Source organism: Ambystoma mexicanum, chromosome 4p, assembly GCF_040938575.1.
Source record: "Ambystoma mexicanum isolate Mex_15411 chromosome 4p, UKY_AmexF1_1, whole genome shotgun sequence".
In the NCBI taxonomy this organism is placed as follows: domain Eukaryota; kingdom Metazoa; phylum Chordata; class Amphibia; order Caudata; family Ambystomatidae; genus Ambystoma; species Ambystoma mexicanum.
Window position 1 is genome coordinate 519,011,033 of NC_090927.1, and position 16,868 is coordinate 519,027,900.

The 16,868-nt window shown below is 43.0% G+C and overlaps 1 protein-coding gene across 1 annotated transcript in view; it reads left to right on the forward strand.

Annotated features, from left to right (window-relative positions):
- The window catches only part of PXDN (peroxidasin), a 571,721-nt gene that overhangs the window by 269,190 nt on the left and 285,663 nt on the right, over window positions 1-16,868 (forward strand). Inside the window, exons 5-6 of the mRNA XM_069606052.1 lie at window positions 1,688-1,759; window positions 2,340-2,411. Coding sequence (XP_069462153.1) covers window positions 1,688-1,759; window positions 2,340-2,411 — 144 coding nt within the window. The remainder of the gene's footprint in view (window positions 1-1,687; window positions 1,760-2,339; window positions 2,412-16,868) is intronic.

Consider the following 16,868-nt stretch of genomic DNA (forward strand, 5'->3'; position numbering starts at 1 on the left):
CAAGTGGGTCGATCAGTACTAGCACATTTGTTTTTAACTACCCCATCTACGCATAACAGGTGAATATAAAGATTTTAACAAGCACCAGAAGACAAATGTTGCTTACTGACTAATTGTCGTTCTGGAGCCTGTATATCTGTTTACATGCACTCTAAACAGCATACCCACTGTGAGGCACAGGTTTAAAATTAAAAAGCATAAGGTATCTCTACATAAGAGGGCCTCATGCCCATAAGGTACCTAAATTCAACGACAAAATGGTAACATCCCAAGTAAACAATCTGAGTGTGTTGCTTCACAAAGCATTGTGGGCATCTGCACACCTAGCATAAGAATGACAAGAGCCCCTTTAAATGTGTACTTTGCACAACTTGTAATAATCCATACCAACCATTAGATGACTCAATAGGCATCTTTGATGATAATGATGATATGCAATTCTAAACCGATGCAAGCTCCAGAAAGGCTGCTACTCAGTAAATCATATTTGTGATATATATATAAAAAAAAGCAACCTACACAAGCTGTAATAAAGTATATAATCTTGTTCAGTACAGAAGAAACGTACGATGTATGTTATTTTAGTTCTATACTTTATGCACACTATCCGTTCTTCATTTACAAATGATGCTCTTATGTATGGGATTTATTTTTTAAGGAATTTCTATTTATACAATTCACTGTTTATTGACCCCAATTAAATGTGAGTTTTCATATGATCTCTTTTCTCTTAAAAATAAGGCAACACTCCGAATTTTCATGTTACTTGTTTTGAGACACTACGAACCTTAAACAATAACAACACGGCTAATAATTGGAGAGATTCTTGTGTATGTAGTTGTCTCCACAGGACAAGCAAAATATAATGTCAATCCAGGCATGGCCAGTCACTGTTTATTCCATTGCTCACCTGCCCCGTAAAAGGTATGCATGGTGCACAACTTAACATATATAGAAGAAATGAGCTCTGACCTGAAAAAAATATTACCAGTGCTCGGTGGCCATGGTCCAGAGGGTTGATGTGCTCTGCCCCCTCCTTCAAGATTCACACAGATGACTTATCTGTTCTGGTTTCAGTGTGCGTTTATCATTCCCTCTGGATGTTTTGTTTATGTAAAATGCATGGTATTGTATACTAATGTACAGTGGTTCTTTGCTACCTTAAGTGGAGGTGCTGTAGCACTTTGGAAGGTGAATCGAGAATCCCGCTTATGCAGGCCATGTTATTGAATATGCCAGCCATGAATTTGAGCTTGCATACCAGTGTCTCATTTAACTCCAACATAGCCATCCTAGTAATGCGAACAAGGGTCTTGGTTGAACATTCCAGGATTCTGGTCATGGTACCAGAGCTTGTTGGTAGTTATTTTTTCGGGTCCATCAGAGATGCCAAGCCTAGTAGGGAGATTATTTTTTACCTGCATCTACACCCCACAGTCACATCAGATTGGCCTCATGAAGGTAGAATAACAATGTGTCACCAAGCTGCCTTTTTGTGGTAGGCAGAACACCATGCAAAGAGTGGAGAAAAAATAACATGTGTAAGAACACACAATACACAACAGCAACCCAGACCAATAACCGCCAAACTATATTTAGTAACATCTTGATCAAACTGCCTTGTTCATTAATGAAATATTATGATGTATCTGGATAAAAAAAACAAAATGTTATTTTAATTTTACAGGTACCTGCACTTTAACCATTTGGAAACTGTAGAGCCAGAATCCTTTCACCATTTACCTAAACTTGAGAGACTGTAAGTATATTTTATTTGCGATCCTATTATTGTTACATCTATTATGCACAATAATGGTTTTGGAAACTTCATTTACGAGTAAAGAAGGTTAGGCATGGGAATATTTTTAAACTTTGTTTCAGGTGGGAATATTCTAAATTTGGGTAGGATCATGTATTGTCATCCTTCTTTCTTGCATTCCCAGTTTTATAGAAAGCGCAAAGTCAATAATATTTTTGGGAATCTGGGGTATTTATAGTTGGCAATTTTGCTTTTCATTATCAAAGGCAAGGGCTTCTAATATATCCAGTTTATTTTAATTTGCACTTTGGGTGGTGCATTTGTAAGTAAATTGCAGCTGTCATGCATTGTTTTTGATGATTGCTTTATTGTGCAATTATTGAGGAACTCGAAGAAATGAACTCTAATTATTAAAATGTAATGTGTTAATTCTATAAATATTGACTCTAAGCAGATTTGTTGAATAAATGGCACTAGATTAATTTACATAATTCATAAATATTAGGAATGTTCTTAAATTGTATTTTGGATATGTACCGATGTGGGCCTCTTTTACATTAACGTTGTCATTCTTAAACAGGTTCTTGCATAACAATAGAATATCCCGCTTGGTTCCTGGGACTTTCAATCACTTGGAATCCATGAAGAGATTGTAAGTGATGTATTTATAATTTTGTTCAAGATCACGTGCATAGGTATACACTGAAGTACCTACCAAGAAAAGACCTGTTAGCGAGTGCAAAGGCTGGCAATGTACAGCCTCGATTTGCTGGGCATGTCATTGGTTGGATCCAGCGCTTTTCATATTTATGAGGTATATATTTTGTCACACTATCGAATGAAAGAAAATCATTGATAGAAAACATTAAAACCCTGTGTCACATTGTAATCATAATCAAATGCACTAAAGTTTGATGTTTGCAAGCAAAACACCACCACCACTGCAACTATAGATCCATACTGAGTTGGGTTAAAAAAGATAAAATAGCATGTACTGATCGAGCACTAGAGATTAGGTGCTGGGATTATGTAGAACTCTCAGTTAAAGGATCTGGTGTAGATGCTGGAGCAGGTCAGGATGTGCCAGTCATATCCTCACATATAATAAAAAGCCCATAAACGTTGGCAGAGAAAATAATGTTCATCTTGGAGTCATCTGAAATATGGTCCTACTTGATTAAACTCCTTCTTTAGTCACATGCTCCAGCTGTGAGCACCAATCCTACCTGCAGTCTCCTTTACAGGTGCATATAATTGCACATTAGCTCTTGTTAGCAGTTCTAAGAAGCCAACACAAAGGTGCAACCAGATTACACTGAAGTCTTTCTCCAATATAGTAGAATGACTGGGCAGTTAGCCTTAGATGCAGCATAGAGAGACTTGTTGTGAAGTACAGTTCACAAATACAAAGTCCGTTAAGGTATAGTGGACCACATAAGTAAGTACAAAATAATACTATTAACAGAACATTGCATCCAGTTCAACACATTGGGCCTCATTACGAGGTTGGCGGTATTCTGGAAGAAAGTCTGCCAGAATAACGTCAAACTGAATTACCGTTACTGCCACTTGGTCCTGTAGGTTTACCACAGGATTACAAGTGGTGGTAAGGCAGTGTTAGTCCCCATTTATGGAGTCCTGGACTCCATTTGGGATTTGGACAGAATGACCTCCGGCGGAATCACTGAGTGGTAATTCTGCCGGTTTTTGGAGGAAGAGTGGATGAATTACCTCCAGCATCAAGCTGGAGGAAAATTCTCCACTTTTCCTTCCAAAATATGTAGAATTACCACTCAGTAATTCCGCCAGTGGTCATTCTGCCAAACTTGCAATTTGGCAGGAAAAGTGGTGGTAATGGAATTGCTGCCACTTTTTTCCTGCATCGCAAAACTCGTAACGAGGCCCATTGACATCACAGTAAAATCAATACTATACACAAATGCATCCAGAGGTTGGTAACCTAACACATGGTACTACATAGATATGTACACTCTCAAATATTTTTTTCGCGTTGGGAGTGGGGGGGTTAGAAGTACATTCCAAAACCTTAAAATGGGTAGTATACTCCAGAGTACAAGACCAATGCTTTAGAAATCAATACACCAAAACAATGCTTTAGAAGTCAATCTTTACCCTTTCTAGACTACTCTGTTAAAGGGAAGTGCCCGTATCCAGCATGTGTTTGAAGAAATTAAAAGTCGGAAGTTCCTGGTCCGTTTTCCAGCCATGGTGAGGGAAGACTTCTGGCTCCCAAGCAACCATAGACTACTCCTGACCTATCTTCCACCACTTATGGCATGAAAAGATAGATGCTTTTTAATTTGGAATGCATGCTGAGGGCAAATTATCTGGGCATAGTGGAGCTTAAATGTATGTACAACAAGGGGGGTTGTCATGACTGGAGAAGTCTAAGCTGGCTGCAGTTTATTCATTGCAGTGTAAGTTTAAAGACAATCAGCAATCTAAGGGTGTCACGATTTATATAATTACCAAAGATAGAAGTACATGAAAAGAACGGTAATAAACCACATGTGCTAAATCATTAGTTTGTAAGGGACCAGCTTTTATTAAGTGGCTGTCCTTATTTCTTTAAACATTTTTTGAAAGAATGGTAAGTATCATATATCAGGGTGCACATATTTCACCCAAATCACACAACAGAATACAAACAGGTATCGGTGCAAAGCATGAAACAAAAAGTAAAGTCAGTACAAAAAGTAAACCTGTTATAAATCTGTTGGGTAGAATCATTCTACAATTAGAAAAACAGCAAAACAGAATGTATTAGTGGCAACATGATGCCTTTATACTATTATCTTGTTTTGGATCAATGTTAACACACAGCACGTGCCTGTATGTACTGACTTTACTTTTTGTTTCATGCTTTGCACCGATACCTGTTTGTATTCTGTTGTGTGATTTGGGTGAAATATGTGCACCCTGATATGATACTTACAATTCTTTCACAAAATGTTTAAAGAAATAAGGACAGCCACTTAATAAAAGCTGGTCCCTTACAAACTGATGATTTAGCACATGTGGTTTATTACCGTTCTTTTCATGTACTGCTATCTTTGATAATTATATAAATCGTGACACCCTTAGATAGCTGATTGTCTTTAAACTTACACTGCAATGAATAAACTGCAGCCAGCTTAGACTTCTCCAGTCAGGACAACCCCCCTTGTTGTGCACATGTGTTAATGGCCCTTAGTCCTGAGTCTGGTTTGGGCTCCCCCTCCCGTATACATTGAGCTTAAATGTATAGCTTTGATCTAAACCCCCAGGCTCCAAATTGAGAAAACTCAGACACCACTGGACAGCGCATCTGTGGGCCCAATGTGTCTTCCCATAGACTCAGTTGCTGCAGGATCACACGTTGCCTTTTTTAGCCTTCCATCAACGATAAGGTCAGGCCCTTGCAGACAGCCCAGGACAGAGTGAAGACTTATCAATTTCAGAAACAGCAGCTTGGGTGGACCTCCCAGGAGTAGCAAGCTCGAGCAGACCTTAATGTGACCGAGGACATTGCCTTTGTGCCCTGAGGAGAAACGGTCATAGTTCGAGTTCCTGTAGCCCAATCCTTGTGGTGAGAAATGGCAGCAGCAGGTTAGAGGTCCAAGCAGAGGAGTGAGGATGATAGCCAAGTTTGTGAGCAAGAAAGGTGGCCATGCAATGGCGTAATCCAGTCCCAGGCAGGTGCAGGCCAGATACAGTTTCCTGTAACTGCTTCGACTTTGTGAATGCGATGTGCACAGAGAAGGGCTTGAGACTGGTTGACTTCATCAGCCCAGAGGAGGAAGACACCCAGTTCTGGTCTTCTCTGTCGACTTGAAGACAAATGGTTTTTATGAGATTAAGTAATAATATCATAAATGTAGGCAAACAAATGAGTCTTTAGCTTCTTTTTTAATATATCTGTTGATTCGATGCATCGTAGTTCTAGTGGGATGTCATTCCACGCCTTCGGGCGATTTCAAAGAAGGCACCTTTAGCAACCTACACAGTTCTGCATATTGGGATGGTAAAGGACATTCTGATGGCTAGATCTTAATGATATGACATAGGTTTTATTAATTAGAAGCTCTTTCAGGTAAGAAGGCATTTTTCCCCGTAGGCACTTCTGAGAGATGGTCAGGATACAAAAAGAGAATTCTTGATTCGACTGGTAACCAATGCAATGCGCATCTTGCAGCCATGACATGGTCTCTACGACAAAGCTTCTTCACCACCCTTACTGCTCTATTTTGTGATATTTGTAATTTGTTACACACAGCTTTGTCAATGCCTATTAAAAGCATAGAGCAGTAATCAATGTTTGCCCCTATAATTGCTCTAGCAATTGTTTCTGCGTTCTTCTCTGAGATGAAGGGCCTAAGGTGGGCAAGTAACTTTAAGTAGTAATTGCAAGAGGATACCAGACTGCTTACATGTGGCTTCATAGAGAGGTGCTTGTCAAACACTACCCCCAAAGTTTCCACGTTTTTCAATGTGGTAATGTTTGTTGCTCCTAACGAGAAACTCTCGTAGGTGGGACCCAATTTCTGTAACATGTGAGGAGAGCCAATCGCCTTCAGTTCGGTTTTTTCTCTATTAAGCGCTATCCTATTAGAAATCATCCATGACTCAACCAAAGAGTAGATCTTAATCATCACTACAGTATCTGAGTCATAGTTGCCGGACAGAGGAATTACGCATTGCGTATCGTCAGCCTAGTTAGTAAATGTCACACCCTCATGAGCCAGTTTGGCAAATGGGGGGGCAGTAAATGTTATATAAACAGGGCGATGTACATGCACCCTGTGGTACACCCAAGTAAGGGTGCTGACTACGCTTTCCTGAAGAAAACCCTACTTTCTTGGTTACTGAGAAATGAGGAGATCCAGTTGTCTGCTAGGGGGGAGAGATTGGCCACCTCCTTCAACCTGATGGACATGATGGCATGGGTCCACCAGGTCAAAAGCGGCCGAAAGATCTAATAGCATCAACAAGGAGGCTTTGTTTTTGTCCATACGCACTAGAAGCTTAGATTTGAGCTCTAGGCGGGCCGTTTCTGTTCCGAAACCCACACGAAAACCTGACTGGTGGTCATTTCCCCTCTGCAACCGCACTCCCTATTGTCAATGGAAGAAATCAGGAAAAAGCTACATTGCTATTGGGTGTTTGCTGGTGGTGGAAAATATTACTTTTGTGCAGGTGAGTGATGTTCAGACTAAGTGATGCATGTGAAAGAACTGATGGAAGTCTATTCAAACCTGGAAGCTAAAAGAAGAAGCTGGAATGATCACTGCATGGGCAAAGACGTGTCATTTCACCAACATCATAGCTATGTTTGAATTGATGTATTGACTCCCCTTCAGACATCACAGAAAGGGACGTCAAACAATCTTTGGCCTGGAAAGATATTCCAGGAAGTGAATGATAGAAGTCATGCAATGAGTGAAAGAAAGGAATAATTCCAAGCTCCTGCACAGGCACCTGATGAATCCCAAATGTTGCCCACACCATTGGTTACGTCCCACAGAAAGATTGTCTGATTCTCACTAGTTCTATGAGCTGGAGTTGGTGCACAAAAGCTCCCACATTGCTGCCTATTTGGCTGATGGAGGCTCGAGAGATTTGAAAGCTATGAGTCCGAGGAATCCGAACATGTGAAAGGGAAAGCATAGGGGGGGTCAGAGTTTGCATAATTGCAGGACTAGATCCCAGAATGTCTGGAATCCCCACGAGACACAGGACCCACATCATTCTTATGAGACGATATGTCCCGAGGTTGTAGGCCTACCCTGTAGGTAACTGCCCACTGCCCAAGTTAAGACCCTGAGTGCCACAGAGGGGGATATCGCCATTATCACCCGTGTAGGTCACCACACGTGCAATGTTATTTATACATTTCTCTCCGTGAACGGGACACCTCCCGGATTCCTGTTCATGGAGAGAAAATACCATACGAACATCATCGTGTTTGGCTGGCACCCCCGCCAAGGGTGCTAATGGCTGGTATAATGAGTATAGGTATGGAGACACATGAAGTCTTGATGGAAATCACTCAATGCCAATTGTAAGAAGCAGCAGTAGAGAGTATAGGTTGCTTCTGGAAGTAAACCTTTGCAAAAGACCACAATGAGGGTGAGGCATGCGGCCAAACATATATCTATACACACGGGCAGGAGGTGCCGGTAATACACAGGCCCTCGGAGGAGCTAAAGGCGCACCTCTCCTCTTGGAAAGGCTCCATGCAGTACATTGGCTGGTAGATAGCCACTTGTAACAAGAAGTAAAGAATCCTACATTGCAGAAGCGGCCAGGGCCAGAACGTCCAATATGCCAATCTCCTCAGCAGGAACGCGCCCTCTAGCATCCAGTCGTTTCCAGTCCACAAAAACCAACTGCACCTGACTGCTGTTTTAGCAAGACTGAACTAGTTTGATCTTTTTTTGTATTTGCTCTGACTCACACACGACCACTTCCCCTTTCCTTAGTCACTAATATTACTTTTTTGGCATCTCTAGAAAGATTGAGGATTTTCATTCAACAAAAAGCACATTTCATCATTTACTAAACAGACTTTGTTTTCTAAATGGTACCCTCAGGTGTTGTCCCTTTTTTATCTTACTTTCTGCCTGTGCAGGGCGCCAATAACAGCCATTTTATTTTAATTGTAGACCCAAATAGAGAGCAGGAAAGAAAGCGTGCCGCTTTTCATGTTGTGGCATGGTTTGATAATGAGCCGACCGCTGTTTATTCTGCGCTCTTGCGTGTTATCCTAGTGTAAGTAAAAACTGTGACTGAACTAATTACCTCTGATTTTCGGTTCCTGGAGCTACTTTGAAGTCTCCATCAAAGCCTTTAAAAGAGCGCAGTCACCCCCGTTTAAGATCGTGTACTGTACGCACACATCTGGTGAAGGAAAGCTGAAGTGCAATTACCATGCAGGTACGATGATGTAATGTGCAACTTGAAACGATTTTAGCCTCGTGTGTAAACAGCCCCTTAAAGGGGGTCACCAGATTGCGTCCACTACAAATCCCAAACCGATCTAAAAGGTGATCCTACTTTGACTTGTGTTTCAAAAGAAATCCAAGATCGGAGGTAAACACCTGTCTTAAGTTAAGAGGCTATATAAATATTTTCAAAAATACATTAATTAAAAGCATATATATTAAAGGGCCTGTAGTTATGGTTAAATTGCTCAAATCATAGATCACTTTTTGGGTGGATTATAATTTTGGCGCTGTTTAAATCCTCACCACACTTTGCAAAACAAGTATATGCCCACCTCAGAATGTTTTTGCGACGTTTGGTGCAGTTTTGTCCAGGGGGGCAAAGTTACAGGGGGGCCCAACATTTTTGAAATCCTCATATAAACAATGAAAAAGATTTTTGCTCGCACCTACAGCCCAAACTGCTGGATGGATTTGCACCCGAGAGTATGGCCCTGGAGTGGGTGATTTACTTCCAGAATTATGCTGGAGGTAAATCCTCCCGCTTATCGGTGAAAAATCTGCAGAATTACAGTAGTGGAAATACCGCCACAGTAATTCCACCAAAAGAGCCCTGTAGAGTCCAATGAACTCAGGAAAAATGTGGCTGATCTCTGTTGCAGGTCACCCCTGTAGGGGGACATGGTTTCTCCCAGTGTGTGTGTGTGGTCACATGGTCCTCCATGTGACCAAGTCAATAAAAGGTCTGAGCTGTTTCCAGCTCGGCAGTCCGAGTGATCTTGACTCCGGTGTCATTCCTTTAAGCACCATGCTGGTGCTGCACTGCATTCGCTGGGTCCACGGATGGGGCCCAGCTCGAGGACGGTGCCCCTGCCGGGCAACGCCGTCCGGATGGCGCTCCTGCCGGACAACGCCATCCAGGGGTGATCCCCACGTCATGTGACCATGGGCAGTGAAATGGCCCCGGCCTGGGTGCCCCCAGCCACGTGTGGCGCTCCAGTGGTCCGGAGCAGGTGGGGTGACCCCCACCCATGAGTCCGCGGCGTGATCGCCACACCTGTGCGTCCCGTCGGGTGCCCCCTGACATGAGTATGGGGGCTGCCTGGTGACCCGGAGCAGCCCCCCCAACAATCTCTGCCACCGCCACTTGTAATCCAGACGTAATTCCGCCGGATCAAGTGGCGGTGAAAGATTTACAATTTGGTGGCATCTGGGTGGATTTACCGCCCAGGATACCACCAAACCCGTATAATCCTGCCATAGCAGCTGAATTCAATCAATTAATGGGGCATCGAGTCCTATTCTGAATGTGCCTGATGCCCCAAATTCTTCAAAATGAGAATGAACGTAGCATGTTTTGATACTTAATATACATTCCATCTATAGCAATCAGCACAGTGCTTTTACATCACGTCTGATATGTGAAATGGGGAAGATAATGGTGGTCATCATGGTCATTTCAAACTTAAGTATTCTAAAATGGCCATTTTCCTTTGCCAAGCTCCATCATTGCTTTACTACAGGAGTTCAGACTTACCACTTATTACACTACCAATTTTATTTATTTTTAGCGTTTTTATAAGTAGAATACCCCATATGAGCCATGCAACACGTCACAGTGCTGCCCAATTGCCATCATTGGAGGTACACTGCCACTTCAGAGTCACATGAGCGTAGCATTGTCTGTCTTGCAGGGCAGTGCTGTTTTACACATAGCTTCTTCACCCCAAGAGGGACCACTCTCAACGCTGCAACACCTGCATGCATACTGATTTCACCCTTATTGGGGATCATCAGTGCTGCCTTTTGTTTAGAGGATTGTGGCATTAACAGAACATACCAGAGGGTTTAAAAAGGCGTGAATAAAAACTTTCCACCTGAAATGTGAAAGCACAATAAGTAATTTGAGCCATGTCACATATAACACAACGCCACCCAGTAGCCATCACAAGATGTTCGCCTCCATTTCAGAGGCACAAGACCTAAGCATTGTAGGTATGCAAATTTGTCCTCATACAAGCCTATAGCGCTAAAACATTGTCTTTTCCTTTCCGTTAACATCTTACAGACATTTCTATGGCTGTTTGTGGTGAACAGTCTTGACATACCTCAAAGATAGTGACTGCAGGCACTAAATATTCTCTAGTTTGAAGTTTCTGGTGAATAGACCTAAATCTTCTTTACATCCACTACACAGCATCTATTATTTTCGAGCGTCCATCAACACTTATACCGGGGTTTTCCTAGTTGGAGGAAAGGTCTTTATCAATCAAGAGAAAGGTATTCGTGTGGAAAAACATGCCTTAACAGCCAACCAAATATCACCTCTCCTTGGTTCAATGATGTCCTGTATTTTCATAGTGCCGTATGCAAGCCTTCACATGTGATTGTAAGGAGGACCAATGGACCCAATTATGCCCCTAATAGGCCTCTCTGAACCATCAGTCACAAGTTTCCCCAATTAGTTTTGCCTTGCATGTCTTGTTATTGGAGACCTTTACATTTGCTGGATCCATCCATACTTCATTTTCCTATGTATGTCATAGTGTTGACACCATTGACCATTTCAAATGTCCGTTTTCAAGAGTCCCCTCTTCTATTTTCTTCCTAATTTTACTAAGCAAAGATTACATCAGCCCCCATCATCACCTGCGTCAACCCTATCCCACTGCACTGATCGGACCATGGTCGATCACCCACTCGTCCACGGCCCACAAAGGTCAGACTAAACATCCCTCCCTCAGCAACACTCATTCAAATCCTTCCTGGTCAATGAGCCCCCGTAAAAACCACCTGGGATTAGACCAAACAATCCGTCCCTTGGAACACCGGCAAGCTCTCCTCCAACAAATGCTCAGTGAGAGCCCTAGAGAAACGAAGACACTAAAACTATAACCCTGGAGTTCTCACAATTCTCAAACCTTGCCACACCAACTGTAAGGTTCGGATTACCGAGGTCAAAGCTGCTTACTAATCTGCTACCATTGCGGCAGCCTCTAACAGGAGCAAAGCCCACTTAGAAGTAGTGACGCATTGTACCAAACCCTCACCCAACCCCAAGGTGCAAGCAACTGATGAAAAATGCAACGGAAACACTAACTATTTTATTGAAAAAATAGAATCTGACAGATCATCAAATCAACCTCCCACAGCATTAGGCCCCTGTGTGCTCCAGCATGCATGCTGCCCCTCTGGAATGAATTGTCGCCCCTCCTTATCCCAGAATTCCTTAATCAATCACCTCTCTTAAACTTACTTCCTACTTTAACATTATCATCTGGACCTCAAACAATTGATGGGCCTGGTGCTCCATGCACCACTCAGCATCCTTAATGCATCCCTCGCAGAAGGGCCGTTTCCAGACACTCAAGGATGGTCTCGTATGACCTCTTTTGAAAAGAAAGTCCCTAGACACAGACGACCTGGCCAACTGCCATACCATTACGAACCTCGCTTTTATTGGCGCAATGTTGTAAAATGCAGTTGCTACACTACAACTCACCAAAATCAATCAACTGCACCACCTGCACAACTATCAGTCGGGCTTGGTGCCAAGTATTAACTTTGAGACGGCCACCCTCAAGGTGATGAATGATCCCTACCAAATCATGGATATGGGCGACCCGTGCCTCCTTGACCTCTCGGCTACATTTGACACAGAAGAACACAGCATCTTTCTCTCTCTCCTCTGTCAATTTCCTGAATTGGTTTACCTCGTGCCTCTCTGGCCGACACCAGGCTGTCCATATGAAAAAGTTGCACTCTGACTCCCAGTCTCCTACACAGTCCCCCAAGGCTCCACTCTCTCTCCTTTTTAACCTTTACATGAAGCTTCTGAATACACTCCTCAAAGACCCTGATATAACCATCCACCAATACGCTGACGATACTCTGTTGTACATGAGAATAAAAAGCCCACTGGACATCAGTCATCGCTGCAATTACCTAACCATCATCCAGTCCTGAATGTTGACTCCCTACCACAGACTTAACCCAGCCAAGGCTGAATTTGTACTTATTCCTCCCCCACCCACATTTTTTTTTTTTTACAACAATGGCTCAACAATATGTGCCTAGAAGGATTAAATTTGCAAATCTGATTCGGCAACATCCTTAGGTTTCCCCATTGACAGCAGCCTGTCCTTCCAGAAACTCATAGACAAGAAGGCCCAAAAAGTATGGCTCCAAATCTCCACCCTTTGTTAAATCAAACTCTTTTTCCCTCTACAGGAATTTTGGACCATAGTGCAGGCCCTTGTGGTCTCACACACTGACGGAGGAAATACCCTCCTTAGAGGACTCCAAGCTGCTCACTTGGCTCCCGAAAAACAGTCCACCATGCTGTGCATGTCTTATTGCTGGTGTGCAGACATTTGACAGAATCACCCCTGTCGAATGCGAACTACATTGGCTTCCTCTCCAGGCCAAGATACTGTTCAAGATCGCATGCATCATCTACAAAGCCGCCAGGAGTAACACACCAGAATATGTGGCAGCTAATCTCAAAATATCTTGTGGGACACGCCCCCGGCGCAGCAAATTGACCACCCAGCTCGAATCGCATCAATACCCACATACAATCCTTCACTCGTCATGCACCCACCCTCTGGAACTCGATTCCGGTATTTTCTCAGAATGCACCCCCAATTCTCCAATCTTGCAAATTTCTCTAAACATGACTTTTTCAACAGCACCTAACCATGGACTAATCCGAATGGATGCACAGAACGCAACTCACAGTACTGCAATACTGTTAAAAATGACCACCTTGTACAGCGTTCTGCTGCTCTCGATTTAGGTCCACGCTTAATAACAAAAAAATAAAACAGTATCCTCAGCTCACTTCAATGAAAAGTGCAGGCCATCCCAGAACTATCCAGTAGCTCGTTATTTCTTGCCCTCTAAACATCTCTCCCTCAGTTCCTTTATATCCCTTTTGGTCCTTTCTTCCTCTCTCCACTTTTGGCTTGCAGCCTTGTTGTTTTGCAGCATTACTGTGATGTTTTTCCACCCTTCCTATCCTGCCAGGTTGACAGAGTATTATGGTAGCCTTGAGTGGACTTTTTTTCTCGCCAAGTTTAGGGGGAATTTGACAATTAATGCACTTTGTAACAGGTCTGTAACTCTTCTTTGCCCATTTAAGTGGGATAAAGGTTTAATGATTAGGGTGACTTGGGTATTACCTTAGCCTTGCTCCTCCCCGTTCCTAATTTCACTGTTACTGACCATTTGGATTGGGGTATTGTTATTATGGTGGAGTAATGTCTTTATGATTTAGGTATCTTAAGTTTTGTGGAAGGAACATAGGACAATCGGGGCACAGGGAGAACTGCAGAGTGATATGGTGTAAGGATTTTCTGGAGAGGAAAGCCTCTAGACTTCTCTGCACTTTCTCTTGCTAGCCCTCCTCATGCACTAAAGTGTTCAGCAGAGCGTTCTGTTTGTGGAGGGTAACCAAGATAAGTTATGGATGTTTTTCTGTAATATGTTTGAACATTTACCAGCCCGTCATTTTTCCACCCTTTCCAAAAAAGGAAAGACCGGTATTTGCTGCACCCCTCCTATCCCCCTTACTTTGCGCCCACCACCTATCATTATCAGCAGGCCCTACAGTTCTAAAGCCAGTACATGTTCCAGATGTGATAAGTGTGACAACACAGTTCTTAGGTAGATTGATTGCATTAGAACATGAATAAGTAATGCAAAAATATTTCAAGACTTCTTCAGCGAGTGGTGACAAATTTAACACTGAGCCAATGGCATGCTCAAAGCATAAAATACTGAAACCGTGTGAGTTTCCTGTAGCCTGTTACTCTCGGTAATACCTTTTGATACTTTGGTCAAAGGGTTCGGTACTATTTTCACAAACCCACTCACTCCTCAAACAATTCCAGATTTGAAGAAATCCAACAGCAGCAAGAAGAGATCGTGCTTGAACCTGTCCTTGTTAGCACCAGACCTGTTTGTACTACCACAATTAAAACTCTGAGATGGGCGAAAGCACAATTCATCACAGCCACCATCACTCAACTTGAGAATATGCAATACAACTACCTTAATCTCTCAAATCTGTATTGATAAACATTAATAAGTCAAGCGTTCATTCACAAGCTGTTTCTGTGCCTTGTGACAAAGTCACTGTGACTCTGCCAGCAAAGGTAGACTTGGGTGCTATGGTGACCATGCAAGCCACTTGCTCTGGGATCTGACCCCTGCAAGAGGTAAGTTGAACCTGGATTTGTTCTTGAACCTGGATTTGTTCTCAGTATCCGCTGAAGAGAGCTGGTGTGTGCGCACATGCACACATATGTGCACATATGAGGTGCCTGGGTCCATGATTGCAATGAGATTGTAAAGTGACAATAAAGCCTGGCATGTATTATGTAACAGGCCTCCAAACAAAATGCATGGCAAAGACTGGAATTGGGCACCTGTGCTTGGTGTCCCCGCACAGCTTCTAATTCTTTGTGAAAAAACAGAGAAGCGAGCCTTTTCCTTGTGAACTTGTAAGCACAGTGGGGCAAGTTCTCCAAAAACATGGCAGGTAGTACTCTTGTTCAGGAAGTAGAAATGACACTCCTGACTTATAATAAATCGCGGGACAAGGTGGGACACAGAATAAACCATTTGAAAAGTCCCTTCACCCACTTTTAAGAAGGGGAATGTTTTACCCTTAATTGGAGGAGGTGAACAGATGGTGTCAGGGCCAATAATAGCAAAGGAGACCAGTAAGGAAAGAGCCAGCTATCCAGGATGGTTATTTTCCCCAGTCATCTTATTCCTCACTATATATAAGTTGCCACAGCTCCACTATCTTTGTGACAGAGGACCAAGCTTCTTAGAGATATTGTTAGATCAGAGCTGTGGAGAGTTTGGAGGATATGAGCGTATAGAAGAGTGCAAAGAGGAGGGAGCAGTAGAGATTGGAGAAGGGAGAAGCAAGATGAGGGCAGTGGAAGGGCTGAAGCATGCGTGCAAGAGCTGAATTGGAAAACACAGGAAGGTCATGTGAGAGCAGAGCCAGGGACTAAGAGGTTCTCCGCTCTAGGGGACCACAGTGGTCCAGCCCCCAAGTGGGAAGTCTAGGATAAGGCAGGAGGCCTCAGGAGGACTTCGGTCACACAACGGTCAGTCTAGTTAGAGTGTACCATATGAAGATTTATTGAAGTGAATTGGGGGAGGTATAGCCCCTTAAGGTTGCTGAGCATGTCAGGGTAGCTACGCCTTTAAGGTTGCTAAGTGAGTCGATTGGCAGAGTAAGAGGTAGACTATATCCCCAGGGTTATGTGGCATTGTCCCAGACCTTGTGTCGTAGAACTGATGCAATAAGTATGTCAAGACCTTCCTCTGGGGTCGCCATGCCCCTGAATGCCCAGAATTCCACTAGTTTGGTATTTTCTCTACATTTGTGGACTTTTCTGGGCCTACGGAATGGTGAGAAAATAGTGTACTCATGGACATTTTGTAAATCCATGAGTAGGCAGGTTCACAATAGTAAAAACAAGAAACTCCTTATGCCTCCCTGCCAAATGATTACCAACCAAATTGGGAAGATGTATGTTAGGAGTGTTAGCAGGCAGACCGCTATCCTTGCCACTACTGAAGGCAAAGGTGCATTCCAAATGGCTGTCAACCCTCTCGCCCACTTAGGCTATCCCTCTCACACACCACATGATCATGGGCACATGGCCCAGTCAAGAGTGAAACCAGCCCTTACAGCACAGGTGCAAACACCCATACTAGGATTGTCGGTCTGTGGGAGAGCTGCCATCAAGAAAACTGGAGATCGTTGGAGATACCAAAGAAGCAGGTTTGGTATGAGAGGCTACAACATGAACCTCCTAAATAGGTTCTGGTTGTTGGTTAAATGAGTAAAACATGGTGAAGAGTTAAGCTCAACCAATAAGGAATTATTAGCATTTGAGGGGGACACTTTTGTGAAGACAAACTTATTTGGTTGGGAAGACCGTTACTGAATTGCAGCATGATGGAATGCTGAAGTCAAGAACAGAGTCAGTCTTTTGGCGATAGATTGGGGTATGAATAAAGATAAAGATGTAGAAGATGTAAGGAGAGATTTGTTGGCATTTGAGGAAAGGGAATGTGTTTTGGAAGAAAGCTAAGAAATTAGATCCAGAGTGGTGAAGGAGAGAGAGAAATTATTT